This window comes from Amphiprion ocellaris, chromosome 18 (genome assembly GCF_022539595.1).
Source record: "Amphiprion ocellaris isolate individual 3 ecotype Okinawa chromosome 18, ASM2253959v1, whole genome shotgun sequence".
In the NCBI taxonomy this organism is placed as follows: Eukaryota; Metazoa; Chordata; class Actinopteri; family Pomacentridae; genus Amphiprion; species Amphiprion ocellaris.
The window spans coordinates 21,351,223-21,379,088 of record NC_072783.1 but is presented as its reverse complement, the minus strand read 5'-3'; the positions used below and the strand labels follow the sequence as shown (position 1 = coordinate 21,379,088).

At 44.3% G+C, this 27,866-nt stretch overlaps 1 protein-coding gene across 3 annotated transcripts in view; it reads right to left on the bottom strand.

Annotated features, from left to right (window-relative positions):
• Positions 1-362: 362 nt before the first annotated feature.
• The window catches only part of bahcc1b (BAH domain and coiled-coil containing 1b), a 68,051-nt gene continuing 40,547 nt past the window's right edge, over positions 363-27,866 (bottom strand). For 2 of the 3 annotated variants that reach the window (XM_055004294.1, XM_023285002.3), the window contains exons 7-28: positions 27,135-27,328; positions 26,222-26,362; positions 24,818-25,002; positions 23,850-24,234; positions 22,040-22,957; positions 18,973-19,139; positions 17,461-17,597; positions 17,083-17,187; positions 14,128-14,206; positions 13,808-13,976; positions 13,540-13,707; positions 11,756-11,917; positions 10,540-10,775; positions 8,433-8,598; positions 8,099-8,216; positions 7,471-7,546; positions 7,278-7,386; positions 7,077-7,193; positions 6,841-6,978; positions 4,770-6,193; positions 3,409-3,645; positions 363-2,941 (exon numbers count right to left, since the gene is read on the bottom strand). In XM_055004294.1, coding sequence (XP_054860269.1) covers positions 2,732-2,941; positions 3,409-3,645; positions 4,770-6,193; positions 6,841-6,978; positions 7,077-7,193; positions 7,278-7,386; positions 7,471-7,546; positions 8,099-8,216; positions 8,433-8,598; positions 10,540-10,775; positions 11,756-11,917; positions 13,540-13,707; positions 13,808-13,976; positions 14,128-14,206; positions 17,083-17,187; positions 17,461-17,597; positions 18,973-19,139; positions 22,040-22,957; positions 23,850-24,234; positions 24,818-25,002; positions 26,222-26,362; positions 27,135-27,328 — 5,641 coding nt within the window. In that variant the 3' untranslated portion in view covers positions 363-2,731. The remainder of the gene's footprint in view (positions 2,942-3,408; positions 3,646-4,769; positions 6,194-6,840; positions 6,979-7,076; positions 7,194-7,277; positions 7,387-7,470; positions 7,547-8,098; positions 8,217-8,432; positions 8,599-10,539; positions 10,776-11,755; positions 11,918-13,539; positions 13,708-13,807; positions 13,977-14,127; positions 14,207-17,082; positions 17,188-17,460; positions 17,598-18,972; positions 19,140-22,039; positions 22,958-23,849; positions 24,235-24,817; positions 25,003-26,221; positions 26,363-27,134; positions 27,329-27,866) is intronic. The other variant, XM_035954976.2, reaches the window with a different exon arrangement.

Below are 27,866 nucleotides of genomic sequence, written 5' to 3'. Positions count from 1 at the left end.
TATTCTGAATACCTGACCCACCTGTAGGGCCCGAGGAGACTTTATCCTGGCCTCAAGAAACCCTGCTAGATACGGTTTCCCTTTCTCTCCCCATTCTTCCACTTCTATCGGCTACAGCTACAGTTTCAAATTGCTTCCTCCTCTCGTGTGTCCCCCCCTCCGCCTCCTCCCTGCTCCTGCCTCTTCATTCCTGCTTTCTTCTGTGGTCCATTTTCTTCCAGCAGACAAATGATCGGCATTGATGAACACAAGGCGGCATTCAGAGAGCTCACACCCAGCAGGAGAGCGGGGGGGGGAAAGCAATCGAGAAGCTTTATTTTTGCAAGAATCTTTTTTTAATGAAACACAAAAAGGCAATAAAATTAAGATAAATATTTTTTTTCTTTTTGTACATGAGGAAATATTTAAGTCATATTTCCAAAGAATGACTGAAATTACATAATATATTTTAGTAGGCTATCCCAACCATACAAAGCAGGTTCCAGTGGGTCTAAAATTTAAAAAAAAAAACACAATGATGCTGCTTCTGTCAAAATGCGATGTTTAGAACTGAATCCAGTGTTTCTTAAAGAAAAATACAGCTTTAAAAAAAAAAAAATCAATTAAAGACCCATGAAAGTAATATTTCAAAACTGAGTTTCACATTAGATTCCATTTAAAGCTTTTGCTTTGCAGTGTAACAGCAACAATGTTGTTAAAAGTCAGTCAAAGTCCTACAAAAGAAAAAAGGCATTCATGTTTCTCCCCCTGTACATCCTATACACTGACAACAAACAGTCATCACAGACTTGCATAAACAAGAAGACGATGGTAAATAAATGAGGAAAAACAAGCAAAAACACACAGACATTTTTGGCAAAGCAGGAATAAAAGTGACAAGAAGCATAAATTTGTGATTTGATCCTTATCTTGTTTTTTTTTTTTTTTTGTCTCTCAGCATTGTCCCATTGATTGGCTCTGATTGTCCTTCACAGTCACGTGATGCCATTCTGGTTGCCATAGAGACCTCAAGTGCATCAGCTGGGCAGCGTGGAGACAATGTTGCTGCAATGTTTCTCAGAGGCCGTCATAGCAACGCTGGATGAACACGAGCGGACAACAAGAGGAACTCTATCAAATACCTCGGTGATTGCAGGGGTCCCGGATTCAGATTTGATTGAACGTCTTTCATAAAATTGTTTTCTTCTAATGTGGTGAAGCGTAAACTCACAGGTGCTTTGGTATGTTTCTTTTTGCTGCCAGATAAATATCTACATTTAATATAGGAATACAGGCTAAAATAGATAAAGAAGAACTAGATTCTTCTAGGATCAGCAGAAACTCAGCGTTCTTTTCCAGTATTGGTTTTTCAAAGTAAAAGCTCCCAACAAGAAATGGACATTCTAAACCCAACAGAGTGAAATAAAAAGGGGAAAAAAATTAAGAAAATTGGACACATGTAAAAAGAGCTTTTTTTCTGATTTCATTATAAAAACAACATTTTCCCAGATATCCTTTCTACATATCCACCCTTTGCCTAAAGCGACCATCAGTTTGACCCCAAATCCGAACCTCCGGTCCTGTTCAGTGCATTGAAGGAAACTTAACCCAAACCTACGACCTCTGCTAGAGCCCCCCCGACCCACCCACACACCCTAAAAAATCTGAATAAAATAATCTTCTCTGCAAAAGAAAACAACGAGAAACGAGAACAAATATATACTATTTACATCGTGTTATTCTACAAATGATGCTGTACAAAGCGCACGCACGCACTCACACACACACACACACACACACACACACACACACGCACAGTTCAAAGAGACAATCCAACTACCTGTACATGTGTCTTCGCACCTGAAAAAACAGGAAGGTACGAGAGAGAGGTATTGATGTGTATGGCTTGAAAGGAGAAAAAAATCATTTTTGTATGTCAGTCGCAAGGACTGCATGTTAAGTACTGGGCTGATTAATATTCAGAGTGTCAGAGGCAAACCCACGGTGCATCATGACGTCGACATCTTCGCTTGATGAGTACACGTGCATGATCACACACTCACACACACATACAGTACAAACACACTAAAGCACTATTTACTTGGAGCTCATTAAATGCCAAACAGGGTCATCGCAGCCACTCTGCAAACATTTAAACACACAGTCCAAACTACAGTGTCTATTGGTCCTGTTGGGGATGTCTCAGTCTTGTAGTCAGACTACCAGTATAAGACCATTACAACCATCCAAACCAGTGTGGTTTACAGCAAGTCTCTCCTCACCATACAATCTCGCCCGCTCTCTGAGTCAGTCTTTGTTTCAGAAAGCCAAGTCCGCCTTCCTCCCTCCCTCCATAAAATACCAAAGCTACTACACTCCAAAGTGCTCTTGTCCTTGGTTTCTGTACTTTTGCTGCAGTAATCTTATCGCAGCTATGAGAGACTGTGTTGTTTCAGCTGCAGGGAAGGCTGAAGAGTCTCGCTGCGACAAGAAGCCACAGTCCACATCTGCTAGAGAGGTTAAGTCTGACAGGGATCAGACTTTTCCTCAGAACAAACCCGACTCCTCTAAGTGCTGCCAGGCTCCACCCGGTGGGCTAGCTCCTTCTCTTACAAGCGACAAATCAATACGCAGAGTTGAGATTCTTTGTCTTGATTTGCGTCTGTCCCCTGCTCTCCTCTGTAGGACCGTCCTAGAAGCAGTCAACTCCAGGGATCAGGCCGGTATCTGGATTTCTCCCTAGCTGGTGCTGCTAGGACACGATGACCATGCCGTCTGCGCTGATCAGCTGGCCTGTGGTGGGTTCATAGGTCCCGGCCAGGTAGAACAGGTCGTTGCACGAGCTGCCTGGTTTGCGTTCAAGCATCAGGTGATCGTACTCCGCCTTGCTGACCACCTGGCAGCGATGGGAGATGGTCTGCACATCATTCTCATCCTCATGGCTCGACTGATACAAGGCATTCTAGAGGAACGATGATGGGAACAAGGGTTGATAAATATGTTCAATAATCCAAATATTGTGTTTGAAATTGCTTTTGCGTAAAAAGCGGCAAGATAGTTTTGCTTTTCTGTTTGCTGCTGTCTTCACTGTGGGTTTTCTCATAAGGGAATTTATGCTTCTGCAAGCTGTGATCTTTTATATTTGCTCATGGTGGATTTTGCTGCTATTCTGCTTTTTTCTTTTCATTTCAAACAAGCTAATCTTAATGTTACCAGAAGTGTAAAATTCATGACTCCCTGAGCAGCAAAAATTTTTCCTGGACCTGCAAATGTTAACAGCGTAATGACCTAAGCAGAAGTTCAGTGTTTCCTATGTGATGGGAAGAGGGAATAGAAAGAAGCAAAGCTGTAATATATTTACAAGGAAATGTCACAGACTTGTTACTTTGACCATTCCCGTTTTAGAAACTGGCACTCCCTGATCTTTACCTTGCCATCGCGGTGTCGCTTCCCCAAGCGAGTCTCCTCTGGGTGGTAGAACCACTTGACCCTGACCACCATGCTGGAGCTCCATGACTCCCAGAGGCTCTCCACTCTGCCCACATAGGGCAGCTGGGGCCGGCCAGGTGACAGGAACACAGCACAGTCCCCGACACGCACCATCTCCTTGCCCCGCACGATGGCCTTGTAGAAAAGCTTGCGGGCTTTACCCTTCAGACCTCTCCTCTGTCGAGGAAAGAGAAAAAACACTCTCAGTCGGTTTGGAGGGTTTATTTCACTACCAGACTTATTTCAGAAATTAATTTGAGTTTTTGTTTGCCTTGCTAAATCCAGTCTACCAAAATATAGCGAGATTTAATGTGTTTTTCCAATCCAAAACATTCCCTCTTGTCAATAAATATGGTAGGTTTTCAGTTAGTGAAGAAACAAACTTACTTTTTCCAACTGTGTTAAAGTGTGTGGATTTACAATGCATACCTACAATCCCGTGTTCTCTGATAGGGCAGTTCGTTAGTGTGCATTGAATCTCATGTACTAATCGTGATCTCAGTATGTAGCACACCTATATTTCTGCTCCATCTTTTGATTTGTTGGTGCATATTCTTTTTCAGCCACATATCTCAGTTGACAGATGTAGTCATATTTACAAAGCAAACAACGAGGCAGACTGGAAGCTGAGAGCATCAGCGGTTGCACAAATTCTTTTTGTTCCGTTATCTCAGGATTGTGACTTAATAATCAGGATAACAAATTTAGAGATTAACAACAAAGCTTGATTGCCAATGTGAACAAAGTCTGAGACAGAACAAGCAATGCCAGGAAAGATCATATTTGATTGTGGCACTGTCTCAGTGTGTGATTGTGTTATGACACGGAAGAAACTGGGGCAACAATCAGTAACCTACATAAGTCTGTGAGTTTAGGTAGGTTACTGATAAACAACACACCAGCTTTGAAACCATAAAGCTAAGATAACAGTGTGATTATGAGAAAATGCTGATTAAGTAATTTTTTTAAGTAATGGGGTTTTGTTTTGAGAAATCACAGCTGCTGTCGAGTTCTGCAGTACAATCATGAAAAGGAAGAAAGGCAAACATTATTCACTGATAGCCAGTTCTCCAACAACACTTTCAATATGCCTGAGTAGATCATGCATCCAGGTCAAGGTAACTCTACAAACCTCAGCTGAAGTCAACAGATTTTTAGTTTTTTTTGGTTCTTGAAGTAGTCTCACTAAAAGAACTGAAGCAGCCTCTTGGACAAGAGGTGAAGCATCTTCAAGAACGTCCTGCTGCCTGCTACTAAAGCTCCTAGGACACAGAGAGAGAACATAACCTAAAGCGTCCTACCTGTGTGGGGTTGCCAGACCACTTCCAGAGCTGGCGTCCAGGCAGCAGTGGAGTCATGTTGGGCAGAGAATCAGGCGAAGACATCCTCTGCTTCTTAGCTGTTGTCGGGTCTTTGGAGGCAGGTTTCAGCTGCTGGCACACAGGACCACTCTGACTCTGATGGTGGTTGTTAGGAACGCCTTCTTTCCTCTTCAGCTGGCTCTTTGCTGTGCTGCTATTAGCCATCATACCTCCTTTTGACATGTACTCCTTCCTCTCCTCTGCTCTGTCAGCCCTCACCTTTGACCCTGCAGTGGCCATGCTGGATTTGGCCACAAAACCTGGGGCTGAAGAGGAGGGAGAGGGGTTAGAGGTGGTGGGGTCAGGGCTCAGGAGGTCAGAGTTCATGCTCTGCCTGTGTTTGTGCTTGTCCTGCTGGAGCAGTGCGCGACGCAGCAGCACAGAGGACTCTTCATCGGAAGAGTAGGAGGAATCGTTGTCCGAGGAACAGAGGGACGAGGAGGAGATTGAGCCAGAAGAGGAAGAAGAGGAGGAGGATGAAGAGAAGCACATGGAGAGACGAGACAGAAAGCGACCACCACGGTGGGAAGAGACTGCTGCACTTCTTCTGCGTGCTTCAGCGTCTTGACCTTCATCCTCGTCATCCTCATCGAGCTCGGAGTAGGAGCTGGGGCAGTCGCTCGGGTAGTCCAAACTGTAATCTCCACCTTGAACTCCAAGACCAGCTGAGAGAAGATCCTTTCTCAGAGGGGGGATGCCCTTCAGAGGAGCCTCAGATCGGGCCCCAACGTCGTCTCTTTCGCCTACGCCCTTCTTGCCATCCTTCACCAGCAGAGAGGGTTGGATGTATCGCAGCGGTGCTCCTGTTGAAGGGTGGCTCTTTCCTCCTCTCCCTCCAGTCCCCCCGAGTCGAAGCAAGGCTTTGCCATTCTTTGTTTTAGGAGAAGTCACTCCTTCATGGTCGAGCTTCACTAGAAAGTGTTTTCTGTCGCGTTCATTCACTGGCTTCCTGCTCCCAGCTGTTATCGCCATGGTGACAGCTGAGGAGCAAGAAGATGACGAGGAATCCCGGAGCCCCACGGAAGCTGCAGTGGTGACTGGCCGCCCAGTTCCGCTTCCAAAGGTGGAGTAGCCATTAGCGATGCTACTGAATGAGTCAACTTCGAAAGGAGAGCCAAAGATTCCTTTGATAGGAGTTGGTGGTGCTAGAGAGGCAGGCCGATGGAACAACCCCAAGTCTCGCTCTCGTATCTTTTTCTGGGTCTTACGGGACGTCCCGTTGAAGAGGAAGAAGTCGACCGGCGGTCTCTTCCGGGGCACCGACCAGTTTAACAAGGAAGTGCTGCCTTTTGTTACAGTGTCTGTTATTGATGTCGGTGTGCTGACAGATTTAGGCACTGAGTGGATTTTCTTCGGTCTGCCAACTGAAAAAAAAAAAGAGGGGATTTATAATCTCTATGAAATGACAGGTCATAAGACTGAACTGTGATTAATTGTAGAACTAAGAGCTTTGGTGAAACTTAATATCTTTGTCTCTTTGATCTTCACCCAGATAGGTAAGTTTCGACATATCCATTACTCAACGTACAACAAACCTGGTCAACCTGTCTTTGTCCCCATCTTTATTGTCACTTTGAGTTGGAGATGAGTTACGTGTATGTTGCTTAACCTTAAAAAGCACACCGCTGACACTTGTTGAAATCATGATTAATGTTATTGTGTGTAGGGTAAATAACAGGTGGCAAACAAGGACACTTAATTTATGAGTCTTGTGGCATATAAACCTGCACTCAGTGCTCTACTTTGACTCAGAGCCATCTGATTATTAGTTGACAGTTGGAACTGTAAATGGGGCCTGAAGAGCTATGTGTCTGTTTGAGGGAATGTATGAACTACTTTCACCTCTCAGACCACAAACATTAATGATATTTAGTCTCTGTGTGTATTCTATTTATTATGAATTACAATAAACACAGTTTTGTGGAAAAGTGTTGTTGAAGCAGTGACAAAACATTAAATACAAGGAGACAGGATGTCTGGTCCTGATAAGTTCCTCCATGTGCTCTCCTACCTGGTCTTTTCTCCTGAGGCCTTCCTGCTGTCTCCTCATTGGCTGGTTTTTCTGTGGGTGTGTCCTTCTTCTCATGGGTGGAGCTTCGACGACCCCGACGACCAGGTGAGATCAGAAGAGCTGGAGAGGGTTCGGCACCTAAAAGGAAAGATTTGTTAGATCATGACGTTCATGTATTACTTCATTTATCTCTTTCTTATACTGCTCTCTCCTCCTTTTCAGAACGTCATACTCACAGCGGATTTGATATCCTGGAGGCAGAAGTCGGATGTTTACGAGAGAGATCCGTCCTCTGTCTCCATCATCAAACTCCACCATCACACTGCCCTCCTTCTCCTCCTCACCTGGACCTCCTAATGCACAACACAGCAAGGAGGACATGAGTTGCTGGGAAGGTTTCTGTGTGCAGAGTGAAGTGGTTGGTGCACGTAACTCACCTCGGTGGACGTATCCAGGGTAAAGGCAGCGAGAGCGCTCGCTCCAGTAGGCACACACTCGCGTTCCTGCAGTGAGGATGGCCTCGGTTTGAGGTCGTACATCCAACACCTGCAAAAAACACAGAATTTTCAGTTAAAGGCAGCACAACTCACAAAAATGCAATTACAGTAGAAGCTATGGGGCGTCACTCACAGCCTCCTGTAGCAGCTGCTCCAGCGAGTAGATTCTGGGGCGATTCCCTCGCTCCCCTTCAATGACAACACTGAATCTAAGAAGAAAAAATGGAAATAAAGGAAAAATAAAATTCTTCAAAAACCTAACCAATTTGGCTGTTATAATTTCATCACAGTTTTTACTGTTAAATTGCAGTGCTGTTTTTTGAAAGCAGACCTTTTTGCGTAAGTGCCCAGTCTGTTTTTAATGGCAGATGTACTGGCTGCCACTGCTGTGTGTTTTGGCTTTGTAATCATCTATATTTCTTGTCTGTCAAGATTCTCACAGCTGCCAAGCATTTAACTACCGCAAAGCTTAAAGTTTTCAACTCTTGTAAATCCAACAACACTCTTGTTGCAAAATATCCTTTCAGTTCTGAACTCCAGGGTTTTCCCCAGGAAATTGTTTAGCCAAGGTGGTAATACACACAGATTGTGATACTTCAAACCTTGTGATTAAAAAAATAATAATTAAAAACAGCCCAAACAATGGTCATAAGATTTGCTGTGTGAAATGGCCCTTCAGTGAGGTGCAACAAAACACAGTGAATATTCCTGTACTGTTTAATAGACTTTGTGTCGGGGCAAGCAGGACTGAGGGGTCTTACATGTCAGGCAAGTCCAGAGTTTGGACACAGGCGGCGTACAGCAGCTCATCCTCCTTGGAGATCAGGATCTTCAGTCCGTCTACCAACATCTCTTTACTCAACACACAGTTTGGCAGGGCTAAGGAGTGAGGGCGGAGTAGAAAGACGGATGGATGGGGGAGATAAAGGGTGAGATATACATAATTTGTGAGTGTGCTGAATAATTGCTATGTGAAGTGAGGCAGAGGGACAAAGAGGCACAGAAAGAGGTGGGTATGCATGTGTGAAAAGAATCTAACAAGCTTTTAAAACCTGCTTGTGTAATAATAAATGACGCGTCACTGTTTATGCCTACCAGGTATTCTGCAAGGCATGTTGGGAGGAAGGTGGATCAGCGACTTCTCATTCACCTCCTCTTCCTCATCCTCCTCTCCCTCAGAGAAGCTGCTCTCTTCATCCAAGCGAAAGCCGTCATCAGCTGCAAAGCTCTGCAGGAGTCGGCTCACAGCATGGCCCTTTTCCTGAACAGGACACGGGGTGAGACGTCAGTGTGCAGAAAGCAGGATATCACTTCACCATATGCACAAATTAATCAGCAGTAAACAGGACCTGCAGGTGAGTGAATCCTGTTTGTTCCAGTGTGATGTGGTGAACGCATCAGTGAAAAGTACCCACAGGCACCAACGCCTCTTGTAATGTGATACTTCAATTAAGCCTTCAAGATTTTCTTTCCCACTTGCCACTCGAAGGTCAGAGGTCGCTGCCAGTAATAAGTGAAGCTGCAGAACTGGCAGGACTTCAGCTTATTGCTGAAGTACGCTTCACTTCAGGACTTCAGGTGGACATTCTCACCATCAGACACACATACCAGATACTACCCATCTCTAGACCGGTTTAGGCTAGTCTGTGTAAAGATGACAGATGACTGATGATGGAAAGTCAGCTTACCCAACAGGTTTCTGCTTGTATTTAGGCTTTCGAAAGAAGAGACCATAATATTCAGTGGCAGGGAGATGGTGGGTGGGGGTGGGTGTGTGTGTGTGTGTGTGTGTGTGTGTGTGTGTGTGTGTGTGTGTGTGTGTGTGTGTGTGTTGTCTCTTGGAGTTTTCCATATCAGGAGACCATATATTTTAGTGACAGGAGTTTCGTCACCAGAGGGCATGGGTGATTATTTCCCTTTAGTGCTGGTGGTGTGTGTGTGTGTGTGTGTGTGTGTGTGTGTGTGTGTATGTGCGAGCAGACGTGGGTGTGTGTGGGGTTATGGCCAATGATTATCTTTATATTTCTCTGTTTGGTTTGGAGTTATGTGTTTTTGGACGTTCCCTCATGATGACTCAAAGACTGAGGCAACCTCGGGGCATTTTGCATCAAAGGGAATGCGGGTGTCTTGCCAACGGCTGCTTGCACAGATAAAGTGAGCTACTAGTGTGTTAGCACAGCCGGCACGCATACAAACATGCACCTATAACAAGAGCAAATCATATATTTGACAAAGTGACTGATTTACAGCTGATGTCAGGCATCCCCCCCCCCATCGAAAAGTAAGTTATTGGTAGGTACTGTCGGTGCTAATCTACAGGATTTTCAAACTTCCTGGCAGGGTGTGGCTCACTTCAACAGGCAAGGAGTGAACTTCAGGCAAGGGTTTTTCCAAATTCCTCTATGCTTCTCTCTTTCTCACCCTTTTTTAGCAGCAGAAGGCTAAAGGGAGTAACCTTCTCTGAGTCACCTCCTCTTTTACTCACAGTTCCAGTCAATCAATGTCTGAACCCAACCCCTGCCACTGTTCAGTTTGTTACACAAAAAACAGCATGTGCTTCTTTGCTCATTGACGGATTTCATAAGTATTCTAATTACCTCGCTCACAACTCTATGACAGCAGTAATTTATGGTCATACTTAACCTTTCCGTCACACCTCTAAAAGCGGCAATCGTGTCTCACCTTTCCGTCTCAATTCCTGTTCCCATGCACTTGTGTGTGAATGATTGAAGGGAAAAATTAGCTGCAAAGCACACAGACTTTTTGTCTCCCTTAAATGACTGTTGAAACTTTGGAAGAGCATTTAGTTGCACTGCTTTCTGGTTTTGATATTATCTCCTGAAGTTGCTTTATGCATATCTTTGCAGACCGAAAGCAAAATTTTATCAGAGCAAAGATGCAACTAATGAGTACAATCAACAAGCATCATGCCAAGGAAATTGTATAAAGTTTCAGAAATCTGTTTGCCCAGATTGTTTACAAAGAAGTGCACAGGTATGCACCTAAGGAGGGAAATGCAAGGTGCAAATGTCATATTTTGGACAGAGTAACATATAGGTGATATAGTAGTGCAAAAAGTCACTTCTGTCAGAGAGCAGATGAGAATTTATTTTGTAGAAAAGTTGTCACAGGTATAAAATATTGCTGTGTCACTAGTTTTTACATCACCGTCTAATGTAGGCAACGCTGTCTAATGCCTTACCTTTCCCCGAATGCTGTGCCCCGTTGAGGTCTTCCTCTCGTCGTCCCTGCTGATCCTCCTTCCCTCTGTCAGAACTCTGTGGCTTTCTCCAAAGCTGCAGCCCACTGACGACACATTCCAGCTGAGAAGAGATGCTCTGTTGTTCACCGGGTGGTCTGGACCTCCTGTCTCTGTGTTGGTGAGACTTGGCCTCCTGGGTGCTCTCCTCTGGTCCACACTAGGCAAACTCCTCACACCTGAGGATGAAGAGGGAGCATCATGGAAATTAAAGCTAAAATGCACATACTAATAGCTTAGATATGATGAGAGTTTTTGTTTAAAATTGCGAAAAAAGCAAAATGTTGTGAATGCAGACATGAAACAAGAGGAGAGAGGCGGATATGAAAAGCCACAAATGTCCCAAGGCTATTACTGAACCAGAGGCATGTTAACTGTTGAGCTATCAGGGCATCAAATCAGTGTTGTTTTCTTAGGCGTTAACATAACAGTTAACACCCAAAAACTAGTTGGGTGAACCCCTGCAGCTCTAACGTGTTGACTTATAAAGGTCACAGTCCTTTAACTACTCATCCATGACATTAGGCAAGCTTAAAATCTTCATATTCCATCATAGTCACTTCATTCTACATGTCTCATTTTAAAAAATTGGCAAAAATAATCTGTTTGCTCTAAACACATTCTGTAAAAACTAAAAATGTTTGCACTTCTTTGCCCAACTGTGAAGCTATTGTGACGCGGGCGCAACAAACAGCTGTGCCAATAATTCAGGGACATATTGGTGAATTTAGCTAATCTGCAGGCTATGCATACAGGGAACCGAGAAGAGAAAACTATGGGAGAAACTGAAAAATGCAAGTTGTAAAGTATCTATAGTATGTGGAGTCACCTTTTTGTTGAATTATTAAAGTATTGGATAAAAAAACTGGACATGTTTAGTCCAGCTTTCTAAAATTGTCATAAACTGAAAAATCTAAGAAATTAAACTTTCATTTTTTATTATTTGTGGAATTATAACTGTGTCATGCTGCACAGAAGATATTTTTTTAGTTCTTTCTATTTCTAGCCATGGTTGTGCTGTTTGCATACAGGAACAGGGCTTTATTGCAGTGAAAGATGAGCCAACAGTGAGTAAAAAAAATAAGAATGTGCCAGGAGCAGAAAATGCCCAGAACCAGCTTTGGGTTCGGAGGGTTACAGATACGTATAAAAATCTCACCAGGAGGTCCTGGTCTTTTACTCCTGGCTTTCTGGTTTGTTTGGAGCTTTGATGAAAAAGAGACAGTCCCGGCAGAGTTTGCAGGAGCTTCTTTAGAGGATGAGCTAATCTGGATGTCACTCACTCCATCTTCACTGTCGTAGCTGGCATCCTCTTCCTCCTCTGTGAAATCACCACATCGTAATGATCAGTCAGAACGCTACAAGTCATTTATATGTAAACACTGTTCAAAGTGAAGACTCACTTGATGAGATGTATTGACAGCAAGCTTTCAAGATGCAGTTGGATCTATAGAATATTTCACAAGCCTGTGGCTAAACTTACATTATCATAAATACCAGGGAAGATAAATTTCTTCGAGAGTTTGTGAAGTGGGACATTTTGTCACATATTACCTCCTGAGGAGCAAACCTGCTTTAATGGCAGCTTGCTCCTGAACTTCAGCAACCGGAAGCAAATGTTAACATACATGCACATATGCAGTGTTACGTGCGCAAACCAACATACACACACACACACACACACATAGATTGTTACTGGCAGCTGTGTGTCGCTGACTGCGAGGGTCGTGTCAGGTGTCGACACATCTCTGACACACTTGTCACTTACATGACATTCTCGTCAACACTTTGCCTCAGACACAGGCGCACAAACAGTGACACACATGAACACAAACATTCAACTTCTACCTCTCCATGCCACTGAGGCCACAGGTTTCGGTCAGACTCTAGCTTTTTCCTGAAGTTTTGTTAGTTTCATATCAAAATATAGAAAAATTAAAAGTCACGATGGGTGTCGTCGTGTCTCCTCAACTCAAGGCCTTCAAAGAGGGTGTTTTCATAAGGTCGGAGAGGTGAAGAAGAGCGGGGTGGAAGGGGGTGTGACATTCTGATCGGGGCCAGAGTGGGCTCACGTTACCGTACGCTGATGAGCGCAGGGGTGGCTGTGTTGCATGCCTGTGGCAAGTCGTTAACGGTTTTAACAGTGTGACAGACGAGCTGGGAAGTGAGAGGAGGTCCCTGATGATGGCAGATATCTCACTCTCAAACTCCTCATGTGCACACACAAACACAGATGTACTCTCATAACGAAATCTCACAATGTCTGGTCGATGTTCTTCAACCCATGAGCCAAATTAGCACTGCTTGACTCGTGTGGAACTGTAGACTCTACCTAGCTTATGACACAGAGGATTTGTAGTTGTGTTACAAAGCTCTAATCTTTAATTTTCATTCACTTCAATCAACTACAGAATCCTTGTTGGATTACTAGCAGGAGGACACACCAGACCCCATATTAAGAAAAACCTTATGTATAACCTGTGCAGTTGCCTTGCATAGACAGACTACTCTCTAGCATCGACACATTGCTGTGCAGAATGGTCTGGCTGCACCTGTTTATCGTTCTGCTATAGGAAAACACCCTTTGTAATGTTTAGATATATTTCAAACCAATCACAATTGTCTTGGGTGGGGCTAGAAACACGATGAATTTATGGTGTTCACTCAAAACACTGATGGGATAATTGTTTTGACGGAAGGGAGGTGAGAACAGTCATTCAAATAGTTAATTCACCGAAAAACACTAGTATGTCTTTGGCAAAACTTGAAATTTTCAGTGTGATTGCTGCTCTGAGGTTGCTGTTGTTGTTGAAGAGGATTTTGAAACCATTTACATATTGATAGCGGTAGGAGATGTGAGAGCTGCATGAAATAGACAGCCAATGGCAGACTTAGAACCCCGGTTTACAACCAGTGAGTCAGACTACTTGTACAGAAACTCACCATGCTCTGAGCTCTCGCTGTCACTCTTCTCTTCCCTCACTTCCTGCTTCTCAGAGACCCGGCTGTCCTTGTGGTGAGCTCTCTTTGGGTTGATGCCCAGTGGTGCTTTGGGCTTTCGACCCCTTTTCCTCTTTACTGCCTGACTGGCAGTTCGGTCCTGCTGCAGGTCTGACAGATCAACAGCAAGAGGAGAGCTCAGTTATGGGATGCTACACAGGGGGCAACAAATGTAGATATATATATATTCTCCCTCTATCCCCACCTTTACCTCCTTGTCTGCAGTGTCTCTTGGAGGCGTCCTCCTCACTGCAGTGCAGCATACCTGCTGTTGGTGCGCCTCGCTGAGCTGCAGCCTTCTGCTTCAGCTGGGTCACCCGTCTGGCCAGTCTGGAGCTCAGGGTGCTAGGCCGACCTCTGTGCTTACAGCGAGCTTTCATCTGTAGACAGGGAGCGGAACAACTAATTATTGACTCATTTCTTTCTGCTAATTGAAACATCCAGGAAAGGAAAAAAAAACAGCGGCAGCAGGAAATGGATGTCAGAGTGTGTGTGTGTGGATGAATCAGGAGAGATGGCAGAGGGACTGACCTGTGCAGCGCTGAGTCTGTTGAAGTTGTGACTGGACATTGAATTCCTGGCTTTTTCCTCCAGTAAATTCAGCCCGGCCCTGGAAAACATAAAAACACAGCAGAGATGCACTTAAATGAGAATTTATCACACATAAAACAGATCACAGAATCAACCTGATCACACACTTCTTTTCTCTAAAGGATGATATTCTCTGTAACTCTGCCACTCTGCTCTTTTCTTTCTAGTTTCACTTCCATCTCTGTTGGGTTCATTCATTGTCTCGCTCTTTTCCCACACTTCTTTTCTGTCTCATAACTTTGATGAGGTAAAAGACAGGCTCTGTCGACTGTCTGCGCAGTTTGACAGCAAACAGAAATATTCAGCGGCCGTGTGAATATGAAACTCAGCTGAATCACCACATAAAAGGGTAAGAATTATCTGGTGTGAAGAAGAGTGGAGAACAGAGAGACAGAGGGAGGAGGAGAATGGTTGAGGGGGAAGGGAAAGAGACAGAGAGAGAGATGAAGCAGTCTCGGGGGAGTCTGTCCGTTGACCGGAGCTTCAGGGCTCAATCGATAAACACTAACCTCTATTGAACACTACTCCTCCCTTCCTCTCTCTCTCTCTTACTTTCTCTCTCTCTGTCTTTCTCTCACTCTCTCTGTCCTTCCTTCATTGCCTTCATGCTCTCTCACACCACAGGCAGCCAGCACACACTGTTAGCAGCTGGTGTCTGAGGCAGGTGAATCCTATATTCCCAGAGAGAGAAGGTTTGGCTCTCAGCATCTCTGCTCCTGATAGAGGAGAGGAGAGGAGAGGAGAGGAGAGGAGAGGAGAGGAGAGGAGAGGAGAGGAGAGGAGAGGAGAGGAGAGGAGAGGAGAGGAGAGGAGAGGAGAGGAGAGGAGAGGAGAGGAGAGGAGAGGAGAGGAGAGGAGAGGAGAGGAGAGGAGAGGAGAGGAGAGGAGAGATTTCTGTACATCCATACCATGTCTGTCTGTCTAATCTTTCACTTCAGACTGAGCTGCAAATCCCCGAAACCTACCTCATGTCACGTCTTTTGTGCACATGCACACCATAAACAATGTATTCAAATACGGCATACTTTTAGACTTGGGCTGTTGGGCCTTGTTAAAATTAAAGGGAATGTTGTTTTATAGGCTGACATTACTGGTTTTATGATTGAGATGGACCTTAATAACTGAAAGCAGTGCCTGGGCGGTAGAGTGAGTTTTGCACTAATCACAAAGTTCTTGGTTCAACCCCTGGCCTCTCTGAAGTGTCCTCGGATATGACACTAAACCTCAAGTTTCTCGTGATGGCAGGTGAGCACCTAGCGTGGTTTGTGAGTTTCTTTTGCTTTACACATAAAAAGAGAAAGAGCTTTTACCCAGGAGGCCAAGGTTTTAGTCTAGAGTGGGACTATTCTTTTAGTTGGCATTTTCAGTCACTGTTTACAATTGTTTTCTATCACTGTTTTCTGTCACCATTTTCCTGTCACTTCTGCTTCTGTTTATGCTACAAAAGTACTTGTTAATATTAGGTACCAACACTACATGGTTAGGTTTATAAAAAGATTATGGATCAGGTTGAGTACACCTGTGCAGATGCTAAACTCAAAGCTCTGGATGTTTGGAACGATGCTAGCATGATGAAGGACGCCCAAATAATACCCCCTTAAAGAAAATAAGCATCTCACAATTTTACAGACCTTTTTGTGAAAATATTGTCTAGTCCTGCTAATATTTTTGATGTACATTTTTCTGTGAAACTGAGCAAATGCTCTAAAAAGTGTGACTTTTCAGGCCAACTATTATCTGTTTTGCCTTCTGATGTTTTTGGCAGACAAACTGCATAAACTAGCCATTATTGCTCAGCTTCATGCTGTGCCTAACTGAGAGCAACTCCTTGTAGTCACGTTACGGGGGAAAGCCTGCGCAAAGAAATTACAGCATCATATTAATGCCGCTGGTTTAGGAATACACTGTTCAACAATATAAATGCTCAGTTGTCCGCATACTTTTGGCTATGTAGTGTGTATGTGTTTTCAAGACAAATAGTCAGTTGCGTTTGCAGTGTTACTATTCCTCTTCATCTCTCACTCTCACTGTTTTATTTCACCCTCCCTAACTCTCATGAGAAGATGAAAGAGTAAGCAAATGATACATCGCTTCTTAATAACCGCAGAAATGCAGCTCAGACACGTAGCGACCGGTTCTACTAATTAAACAAGTTCTGTGTGGATGTGTGTGGTGCAACGGCATGTATGACTAAAGGCTTTCATTGTCATTTTCATTTGCACTTTCTAATCATGGTAACCGTGACAAACCTTGAGTTTCTCTAATCATTTTATCAAGGCGAGGGGTGCACATGCTAACAGAGGTGGGGCATCATGAGAAAACACATTTATCATGGCCGTGTGTGAGTGGCTGTGCTTGGTGCAGGAATGTGTGTCGGCATGAAAGTTTGCATGTCTGAGGTGTTAAATAATGTGTGGTTGTGTGTTGCAGCTGGTGGGGGTGGCGTTGAGTCATTTATCACTGTAATAACTGTACATCAGGACTTTGTCCGGCTGTATTAATGTATGCTGCAGGTTCACACGGAATCAGGACATAATCAATACAAGTGATAAATATGATTAAAAGTGATTAATGGTGATTAATGAAGCCCTCATCTCCATTACCTTCTCTCATTAAAAAATCTCACCCAGCTCACAGCTCCCATCACATAACCAGCTTTGTGTATGTGTGCATGTGTGCGTGTGTGTGCGTGTGTGTGTGTGTGTGTGTGAGCAGCTCCTTCCAGTGCCCAATCAAGCAAATCATCAGCTATAGAGCATTCGAATCAATTCAGCTGAAGAAGAACTTCTTGAAAATCAACCGTGCCTTTCACTAAAAACACAAACAGAAATCAGGATGAATGAGCTGGGCTTGCCAATCACACTGATTATCCTGACGCAATATCAGAGGACTGACCTGAGTCTTTTGGAGCTCTCTGCAGCAGCTGGGCCGGGGGTGGACTTGCGCTTGCGGGGGCGGCCGGGCCCCCGGCGAGCAGGGCTACGAGACATCTCCTCTTTCCTGCAGAGAGAGGAAGGAGGAGGAGGATGGAGGGAGAGATTAAAGATGCAGTCAGGACGGCAGGAGAAATCAGGAGGAAGCTTGTATCGGCTACAGGTCAAACTGCATGAAGTATGAGCAGGCAGCAAGTCCCGATAAATCAGGACGATGCAGCATGAAAGCAGAATTGTGAATGTTGGAAAGCATAATTCAGTCTAGACAAAAAGAAGTGTGCGTGTGTGTGTGTGTGTGTGTGTGTGTGTGTGTGCGTGTTTGTGTGTTGTCTCTGCTCACTGGTGGTCGTGTTTCCTCTGTAGTTTGGCCAGTTCTCTCTGTTTCTCTTTGTAGCGGCGCTGTAGCTCAGCCAGCTGGACACGCATGGCCAGCTCCTCCCCTCCCATCGTCTCCATGGAGCCCTTCACTGGGCACACCTGACACACACACACACACATGCACAAACATGGACACAGACACACGTGGACACACACAAAGCACAGGAATTTAAATGCTGAACACAAACTTCAGTTCAACAGTCACTGGACACGTAGCCAGCTTGTGTTTGGCCAGCTTGTTGATTACTTTCCCGTAACCAAAAGCTTGGACGTTTGATCCCCTAAAGCAGCTCATTTTTGTTAACCAGTAGCTTCTACTCTTAAAGGTGGATTTCTCGGAGACCAGAACTCCCTGCTAAAATATGTGCAACAATGTTGTCACAGACAAGTTGCATTTAAAAAGTTACTAAGTGAAAGTTTATTAACAGTAGTTATATAGTAAGTTGTACAATTGATCAAGTAGCATCAAATATATATAGAACTGACTGAAGACAGCTTTAAAGAAGACATTCAGGTGAATAGGGCAACATTTTCTAACAGATATCACCTTGACACTACCTGAGATGATTACTTATAATAACAGTTTTGTATTACAACATTTGTTAAATGTAATGTTTATGTATGCAAATGAGGTACTATCTATCTAAATATGAGATAATTGGCATAAATGTTCAATAGACAAATGGTAGTAAAAAAAACACCTGTGTGGCCAGTGCATGAGGAACTATGTATTTGCCTGTAGTGTCTCACCTTGAAGAGAAGGAACTTATTGATCCACCACACAGCAAGTGCACACATGACCTTTTCCATATTAAAAAAAGTGACAAATTTTTGCATTTTAGCTTGAGCACAAACCTGCCAGTATAAACTATATGAACAGAATTATTTTATAAACCAACTTAAAAGCAGAAGATTGTATATTATCACCAAAAGTTAATGCAATTTGCCTCTTATTCTCTAAAACACATAGGTGTGTTAACATTCTTAGAATTTATTTGTACATTTTCATGTTCACAAGTCATACTCTGCTTTTAACCGAGCTGTATTTTAGTGTTTAGCTTTACTTATGTCAGTTTGTTTTCTATGTCTGTCTAAATGTCCCATGTTATGTTTTATTTACTGTGATCGATTGCACTGCAAAGCACTTCATAACTAATGTTTTGAATAGTGTTATACAAATGAAATCATTATAATATTATATATGGTGTGAAAACTTGTCTATTTATCATTTGCATCAGTGATGATGACCAATGGGCCCTTTCTACTGATTTCTTACTTGTTCAGTTTATTGGAATTAAACTATAAAAAGTATAAATGTTGCACAGCCCACCCTCTACATCATGTCTGGGCTTTATTGAAGTTTAGTAAAATCAAGTATGTGTCCATTGTTCAACACTTCAGTCAGTCACATTGGAACATGAATGATTCATGAGCGCATACATAAACACAGAATACACATTCGTTTAAGCCTCACCGGCTCGTGGCGAGGTGTCCAGGTGCACTTCCGGCGCAGATTGAGCCTCTTCCTGATTGGACACTGCTGGCCAGCCCCCACATCCACAGCCCCTCCCCCCATCTCCAGGGCGCGGGCGGCCGCCAGCGTAGCCAGACTGTGGAGGTCAAAGGTCAGCATGTCCTCACCTGCACGGAGACGGATTGTTTCAGTTTAGATTGGTACATCACATCACGGCTGACACTGTGTTATAAAACATGCTGTGCGCTGAACGGATTTATTTCTGCGGCGATGAAACGATGCCTTGAAAAGTGGTGATATTTATGATATTAGCTGTGTAGTTTATTTGATGTATACTGGTGTTCGTGCCTAATCGTACACACAGACACACACATGAGAGGGAGCGGGAGAGAACGATCTCTACATCTGTCACTGTCATTAACTCTGTCATTGTCACAGCACCAGCAGATGAAACAGAATATTCATGAGACAGTCCACACACACACTCACACACACACCAATGCAAATAAAACACACTCAATCTGAATACACGCAGGCACCTACAACATTTTCGCTGAGCTACGCAGACATGGGCAAACTGCATGAGTGTATGTGAGGGAGAACAGGAGAGAAGGAGAATGACGGGTGGTAGGAGGAGGAGGAGGAGGAGGACCGCAACGCAGTGAGAAGAAGGGAGGGAGGGATGGGGAGTAAAGGGGAGGAGAAGCAATAAGAGGCAAAGTGTTTATTGAGCTATCTATTTATTCTCCTACAGCTCCTCATTATGGACATGGACAGAATCCAATTTCCCCTTCGAGGAGAAAACGAGGAGAGGAGAGGAGGAGAGGAGGCGAGAGCTTTTACTGGATCGCTCACAGTCTGTGCACTGGAGCTGCAAGGCCTATTCACTGACATCTGACATTATTAAAACGTGTGCGTGAGTGAGAGATGGACACAGAAATGCGGTAAACAGAGGAGAGAGAGGGTGCAAAGAGGGCTGGAAGGATGGAGTCTTTGTCTGTGAGGAGAGAGATGGGAGTGAAAGAACAAACGGATGCGAGAACGACAGGTAACTCCTCCGAGAGCGACGAAGCGAGCGGGAAAAAAGCTGCGAGATGTGGCTTTGTCCTGTCCCGGCTTGCAGAGGTCAATGCCATCTCATCTGTCAGACCTCTGAGCCAATGGCACGCTCCGATTACACTGACAGGATGACATCACCACTGACATCACCAACGCCTAGTTTAGTATCCTGGAGGATGGCCACAATCGATAGATACCTTCCGCCCACAGCATGCCACACACATACACACTCATCCTTGCACAGTAATAATACCATACTGTGTCTCGAACGGGGGTGAAGGGTGTAATAAGAGGCGGCACAGGGGATTTCAAGGGGAAAAACAAAAACAGTAGAGGAAAATTAAAAAACATTACAGTTGATATGGGCATAGTCATCATTAGAGGCGATTAAGAAAGTTTATTGAGATGACAGAAAATGTGAAGAAATATAAGAAACTATGACACAAGCAGCTCCCGTGTCTACATGTAAACAGGAACAATTGTGCTAATTTATACAAGGGGAGGGAGGGAGCATCTCCTGATTCCTTAATCTGTAATTGTGATCTCCAGTGAACAGCTGAGATATCCGTCTGCATCAAGCAGCGCCATAAATGCATCTGTCTGGGATCGGTTTCATCTCCCGAACGCATCCACAATGACAAAAACGCCATCAGCAGTATTAATAACATTCTATGCGATGAGGCCAGAGCAGGTTTTAAATAAATGTGCTGCAATTTGGAGAATGTTTTCCACGCCACGACAGGACTTATTGATTTCACACCTATTACATATGCTAGCCACGTGCACGAACATGTAAACAAATGCACACTCACACATTCTGTATCTCACACACACAAACATGCACAAACAGGAGCTGAGCGACTTATGATTTTTACACTTATTAATTCCGTCAACAAGACTTGCAGAGGCAGGATTTACACACAAGATTACATTGGTTTAATAAAAAAGAAAAAAAGAAAAAAGAAAAAGGAGGAGAAAAAAATAACAAAGAGAGAGGAGGAGGGGAGGCGGGAGGAAGCGCAGGCAGGGAGCAGGCAGCCTGGTGGAGAGACACATAGACTCTGATGGAGGAGAGCAGGGATTCATCTGGGATTACTTAACAGCTTACACACACACACACACACACACACACACACACACACACACACAGATGCTGGCATAAATAAAAACACTTTCTCTCAGAGGGACGAGGGGAAAATAGGAGCGCTTACAGGAGAAGTGTTTTAAAGGAAAGGGTCTAATTAGCAAAGCAAGACGCCAGAGCCTGGGGGACACATTGGGCAGTGTGTGTGTGTGTGTGTGTGTGTGTGTGTGTGTGTGTGTGTGTGTGTGTGTGTGTGTGTGTGTGCGTGCGTGCGTGCGTGCGTGCGTGCGTGTGTGTGTGTGTGTGTGTGTGTGTGTCCTGGCTTGTGTCTGAAGCTTTAGCTTGTTTGTCCATCTCTGTGTCCCCTCCACACACACACACACACACACACACACGCACGCACGCACGCACGCACGCACGCACACACACACACACACACACACACACACACACACACACACACACACACACACACACACACACACCCTTCCCAGAGGGGAAAATATGGTCTACAGGCAAGAACAGAGAGTAAGAGCCAAGGAAGGAAGCAGGACAGTTAGTGGGAAATTTTTGTGTCTGTATGTGTGTGTTTGTGTGTGACATGATACACATCTGGATTGCACACATCTCCCAGGTCGTTGTTTCTGCTCACTGGAAGTGTGAGTGTTTGTGGAGACAAGGAAAAAAAGTACAATAACACATTTAAACTGGCTTATTTTTCCTTGATCTAATTTTTAGGGGCATTTTGGTCCATTTTACTGTAGGAAGGCAATACAAAATATTGCGTTAAAAAGCGATACACCTAATTATTGTGGTGTTTCTGAATTTTTGTTTTAATATCAGAGGCATTTTATTAATTAACAAAGGTTTTGGAAGTGGGAAACAAGGCCAGATATGTGAGCAAGTTTGGCAGCATTTTCTCACCTTCAGTGTCTTTTGCTTTGCTCTCCCTGCTCCTCTGCTGGATCTCCAGCTCCGCTAGTTCCCCAAGTATCTCCATACCATGGTGGGGTGAAGGGCATGGGGCCCGGTCAACAGGTACTGGTGGATACAAGGCATCTCTGGTGGCACACAGAGCTGCAGCGATCAGGAGCTCCAGGCTCCACATGTAGGCCCCTTGGAGCTGGGCAGCTGTACTCGCCGTGGGAGGGACAATTGGGTCAGCAGACGAGGAAGAAGCAGGAGAGCTACATATTAATTCCACCAAGTCCTCATTTGGACTTTTCCCACTCCTCTCCTCTTCCTCCTCATCCTCAACCACCTCTACATTCTCTCCATCTTTCTGCCCATCCTCCACCACCTCCTCTTCAGGCACAGAGACAGTACATTCTGTTGGTTCAAGCTCCATTTTCTCTTCCTCATCCTCCTCCATGTCCTCTTTTCCATGCTCCCTATCATCCTCCTGCTCTTTGGATAGCTGAGGCTCCTCCAGGCCAGCCTTCTGGCCTGGGCAACCCAGAGAGAGCTCTACTTTTAGGGTTTTGCCTGTGGCTGTGGCTGGGCAAGCTGGATCTGGGACTGGAGCTGGTAAAGGGCATGGCGGCAATCCAGAAATCTTGCTCTGGGGCTCAGAGATGGAGCATCCTTTTGTTTCCTTCCTCGCCTCCTCTGTAGCTGCACTCTGGGATTCCACCACTTCACAGTCTCTCCCATTCTCTTCTTTCCGCATTTCTTCTTCTACAGTGAGAGGCTGTACATGGCATGAGTGTGGGAGGGATTTGGAGTCAGGCTCTGCTGGCTCTTCCACCACAGTAGGTTGCTCAGCCAGTCGAGCTTCGGGAGGCGAGGGCCCGGCCTTGTAACCCATGGTGATGGGAGGGTAGGTATAAACAGGTGGCAGGTCTGGTGGGAAGAAGGGAGAGCAAAGGTCAAATAGGTCCACTGACATCAAACTGACATCCAGTCTGAATGTCAGATTTCAGACTGACACACACTGAAATGTATTCATCTGCAAAAAAAAAAGAAAATCTTAGTAGCTGTTTTTTTGTTTTAAATTCATTGCCAGCCTGTTTAGGCAGACAGAATGAAGCATGTGATTACAGTTGGAATAATACATTAACAGCAATGTGCTGAAAACACTGTGTATTTATACAGCGTGTGTGTAAACCTGTGTGAGTGTGTAGAAGTGTGAGTATATAGATCTATGTGGGATATTGATGACACCCTGCCGTTTTCCTGTGATTGCAGCACCAGCCCTGTCACCCCTGCTCTCTTATTATTGATGGTATCCCTCCGCCCCCTGACAATGCAGCCAGATGAATGTGTATCCTTCCGCCTGTACTTCTCAAGGACCCCTGAAGGATAAGGAGCCTCTGTCTGAAGATTTCACTGACCTTCCTCTTGTGACACACATGCAAGTGCACTGGTAGGTCACACACATACATACAAAGAGCGCCCATATGCTTTCTCTGACCTTAATAGCCAACCTGCCCACTGTCCCTCTTTAGCAGACAAAAAAGTGCACATATACACTCAAGGACACACAGAGTAAGGGATCAGCCATGCTTCAAACAATTTCTGCAAAATCAAAAGAATACCACACTTCAAAGACTGGTGCCACATTTTGGCAGCATCTCTCCCCCTCTTTTTTTTATTATCTCTCCCGCTATATCTCTCTAGCTTTCTGTCCTGCTTGCTTCAAATTTTTTGTCATCTGACAGTTCAACTTCTGGTACAATTTGTTCAATTTAGAAATTGCATTTATTAACCAGCCTGTAGACTTTTCCACACGTACCTGGCTCGAGTGATTGTGGGTAGTCCTGAGGTGGCTGTCCCTCTCCTCTGTCGCTGCCTCTGTCCAGCCCTTTAGAGAGGTGTGTCGGAGCCGGACTGAGTGCTGGAGAGCGTGGAGCAGCTGCAGCCGGACTCGGCGCAGGGGTCAGAGGATTTGGTGGGTGCGGACGCGTGGACGGTGAGTGGTAGCAGGGTGACTGACGGCTACTGGGACACATTCCAGGAGACGGTGTGGATGTCTTGGGTGGAAGAGGTGTGTGAGAGAAGGGTTTGGCCGCATGGGCGGAGGTGGTGGACAAAGACGAGGAAGAAGAAGACAGAGTTCTGGAGGTTGAAGATTCATGAGGAGAATCTTCTATTGTGATAGCATGCTCCTCATGTTTTCTCTTTGAGAGACAAAATGGACAAAAATAATTAGGGATTGATACTCAAATGTGCATTTATACATAATATTACTTTTAGACTTTGGTGCATTATACCACTTTAACACCATAGCACTTTTTTTTTTATCTAGACATCCAGTTGTGACAGCAAACTCATAAACACAAATGCTCAAAAACCTGACAGAAAAGCCATGAAAAATTAATTGCTGTATGTGTTGGCCACACTATTGATTGCCAAATGATCTGGCAAGGTGAGAGTGCAAAAGCACCATGTCAACACCTCTTTATCAGTGCAACCTTTATCCAGTGAAAACAGGAAGCTACTCGTTTCTAAATAAATACTGCTGAGTGTGATTTTGCATGTTTTTCTTTTAGTATTGAGAAATCAGGACATCAGTTAATGATAAGTACTGCTGTAATCTACTCCTTACAACTCAAAGGGGGAAGATGAACCTTCACAATATTTCCACACTTCCTGATTCTCATTTACCCACAATTTCACAATAATATAACAACACAATTTCACAAATAGTAGACCTACACCGCTTTTTAAATGTTACTGGGATTATTCTAGTATTAGTCTTACTTGTCCTAACGACTGCCGCTGCATATGCTCCATGGCTCTCTGCTGCTGCTGATGCTGATGCTGCAGGGCGTACAGCTCCTGTTGTCGTAGGAAAGAGCGGGAATAGACTGGGTGATGCTGCAGGTGAGGAGGAGGGCCTCTGCCTCCGTACACAGGGGGCCACAGACTTGACTGCTCCAGAACATCTAGAAGAGAAATCAGAGAAAAAAAAGAGGATGTTTGATTTGGATAATAGAAAAATGGTGTAAATAAACAAAGTTGTTATTGACAAAATGACTCAATAAACTTTTTGAATAAAGAAGCAGAACAGAAATATTTTCATGGCTACAACCACCCAGGGTAGTCAGAAAGAGAAACTGTGTCACTGGACTTTTGAACTGCTTTTGTGAATATGTGGGATTGCAGAAGAGCTGTGCCACTTTAACTAAAAATTTAACAGTTGCAGCCTGAATGAGCTGCATGTTGGCCTCACACAGTCAGAGTCCTAATGCATGCTTCACATCCTACAACCACCTCCTTTAACTCTTTCTGTTTCTTTCTCTGTGCAGTGGAACATAGATTTTTGCTAAAGCCCCACCTTCAGCACATATGAATTGAGACACACACAGATCCACACAAACATATACACACATCCCTCCTTGGCTGCCTTGTCGCTGGGAACCTTTGTTCTGTGAGATTAGCCTGAGTGGGCTAATGTTTCCCAGGGGAAGGGTTCAGTGGATGCACTTCCCCTCTCTGCAGGAACTCTCACGGAGCGAGGCAAGGGAGGCGGGAGATAATTAAATTTCACAGCCTGTTTGCAAAGCAGCGTTGACACACAGATACACACACACACACACACACACACACACACACACACACACACACACACACACACACACACACACACACACACACACACACACACACACACACACACACACACACACACACACCACACACACAAAGACAGACACATTCTTTTCTCACTCTAGCAATGGCTGAGACGAACAACACAATCCTTAATATAACATATTGTTTTGGACATGGACACAACTTCAGATACACACACACGGAGCATAAAGTCCAGTCCAAACACATCAGTGCTCCACCACAAGAGAGATGAAATGCCAGTTAAAATGGTTTGCATAATGCTGGGCACATGCAGGGGGGAGCAATGGAATAGCTGCTCCCATTAACGAAGCTATAAAACATGGTCCCACTGACAGAGGGACTTAGTTGAGCATTATATTATGATTAGCCAATGATACTAAAACTCTGGGAGAGAAATGGCAGCAGCTTTGATGGCGCAAATGGAGAGAAGGAGGGAGGCAGGGGGGCAGTAAGTGTGGGTACACAGCAGTGACTGTAGGCTCTGCTGGCTGTGTGTGTCCTGTAGTTTTTGTAAGAAGACGCTCAGCATACCAAGGTGATGATGAGTCCCGGGTTCTGTAGGAAGAACCACAAGTGGAGAGTTCGGGTCTTGAGTGAGTGACCCCAAGACCGGCTGCAAAGGGCTGGGCAGACCTGGTGGAAAGCCAGGGCTCATTCCAACATGGCTCAGACCTGAAATAAAGGTGTACATATGGTAAGTGAATGCTGGAATGCTAACAGGCTTATTTTACTATCCTAAAAAGATAATGGTGAATTTCAATCAATATAAATTCAAACAATAAAGTACATATTAAATGAAAAACATGGAGAGCATCAAAAGTACATCCATGTCTCCAGGTGTGAAGTATTGGATCACTCACAATCACTTGATTGCTTTTGTATAATAACTTTGGTATATTTAATGAAGGCTACAAATTTTAACTCCACACTATGATTAATCAACACATCCAAGGTACCAATGCTTGTTTCTATCCCTCCCTCATAGACATTAAACTGGTGCAGTTTTGCTTTCGGAACTAGGATATATTGCATGATATTGATGCTTAAAGTTGGCTATTTGAAAATTGTGCTGAGCAAAAATGAGATTTTGTCTTCAGACTGTGACTCCTGCAGTGGATGTAAAATCCACTTGGTTGCAGAGCTCAAATGCGTTTTTCAGCCCTGAAAATTTCATGTGGCTATCTCCTGTACTTACGAAGTTATGAGGGTTCAAAAATGCTGAAAACAGGTAAAATGACCCAAATAGGTACTTCAAGGGCTTCTTACTCTGAACATTTTCATAGTATTAAGGTAGAATTTTGCATGCATTCAATAAATACACTGAAGTTATTGTCCATTTAAAAAATCTGGTGATTCTGAGGAGTCAGGTGGGATCATTTTTTATCCGGATCTGGTTAATTTTTTAAAGAGGTTTATTTTAGTGCTCCCTCTTCACTCTACTCACTGTATGAATGCCCCATCCAGAGGGAGGGACTTCCTGTCCTCTGCATCCAGTGGTGGTGAGCTGGGTGAGCATGTGCAGCAGGGTCCGCCCCTAGCTGGCTTGTTCCTCCAGGAACCAAGAGGTGAGAGGTCAGGTCACCGTGGCAACTACTAGAAGGGTGGATCCTAGCGAACTCCACGCAATCCTTGTTTTCCCTGTCACGGCACAAGGCGGGGTGAACTTTGTCATTATCTTGATTATCCCTCTTATTGTCATCATCATCATCATCATCATCACCGTCATTATGATCATTATCTTCATCCTTGTCATCTTCATTACCACTACTACCATTATAATCATCAAGAAAAGGAAATGTGACGGCAACAGGAACAGCCATCATCTCATGCCTGGTCTATGAGATCTCATTATATGTTTTCTTCCCTTAATATGACTACATAATAAGAGCCTGATACTTCAGAGACAACCATATTAGGCCCTGTAACATTAATGCACCACATCTCATCTTCGGGAGAAAGAGAGAGAGGGGAATCGAGAAAGTGAGGGGTTTCTGAAATACGACATCAAAGGGTGAGAAGAGTAAATGGAGTGAGGGGATGAGAAAAAAGAGAAGCAGAGCTTCAGACTGGAAGAGAAGCCACGAGAATAAAAGAACTGCAGCTTATCAGATGAGAGGAAAAAATGAATAGATGCTACTGTGTATGTGTGAGTGTATATTCGTATGTGTTTAGGACT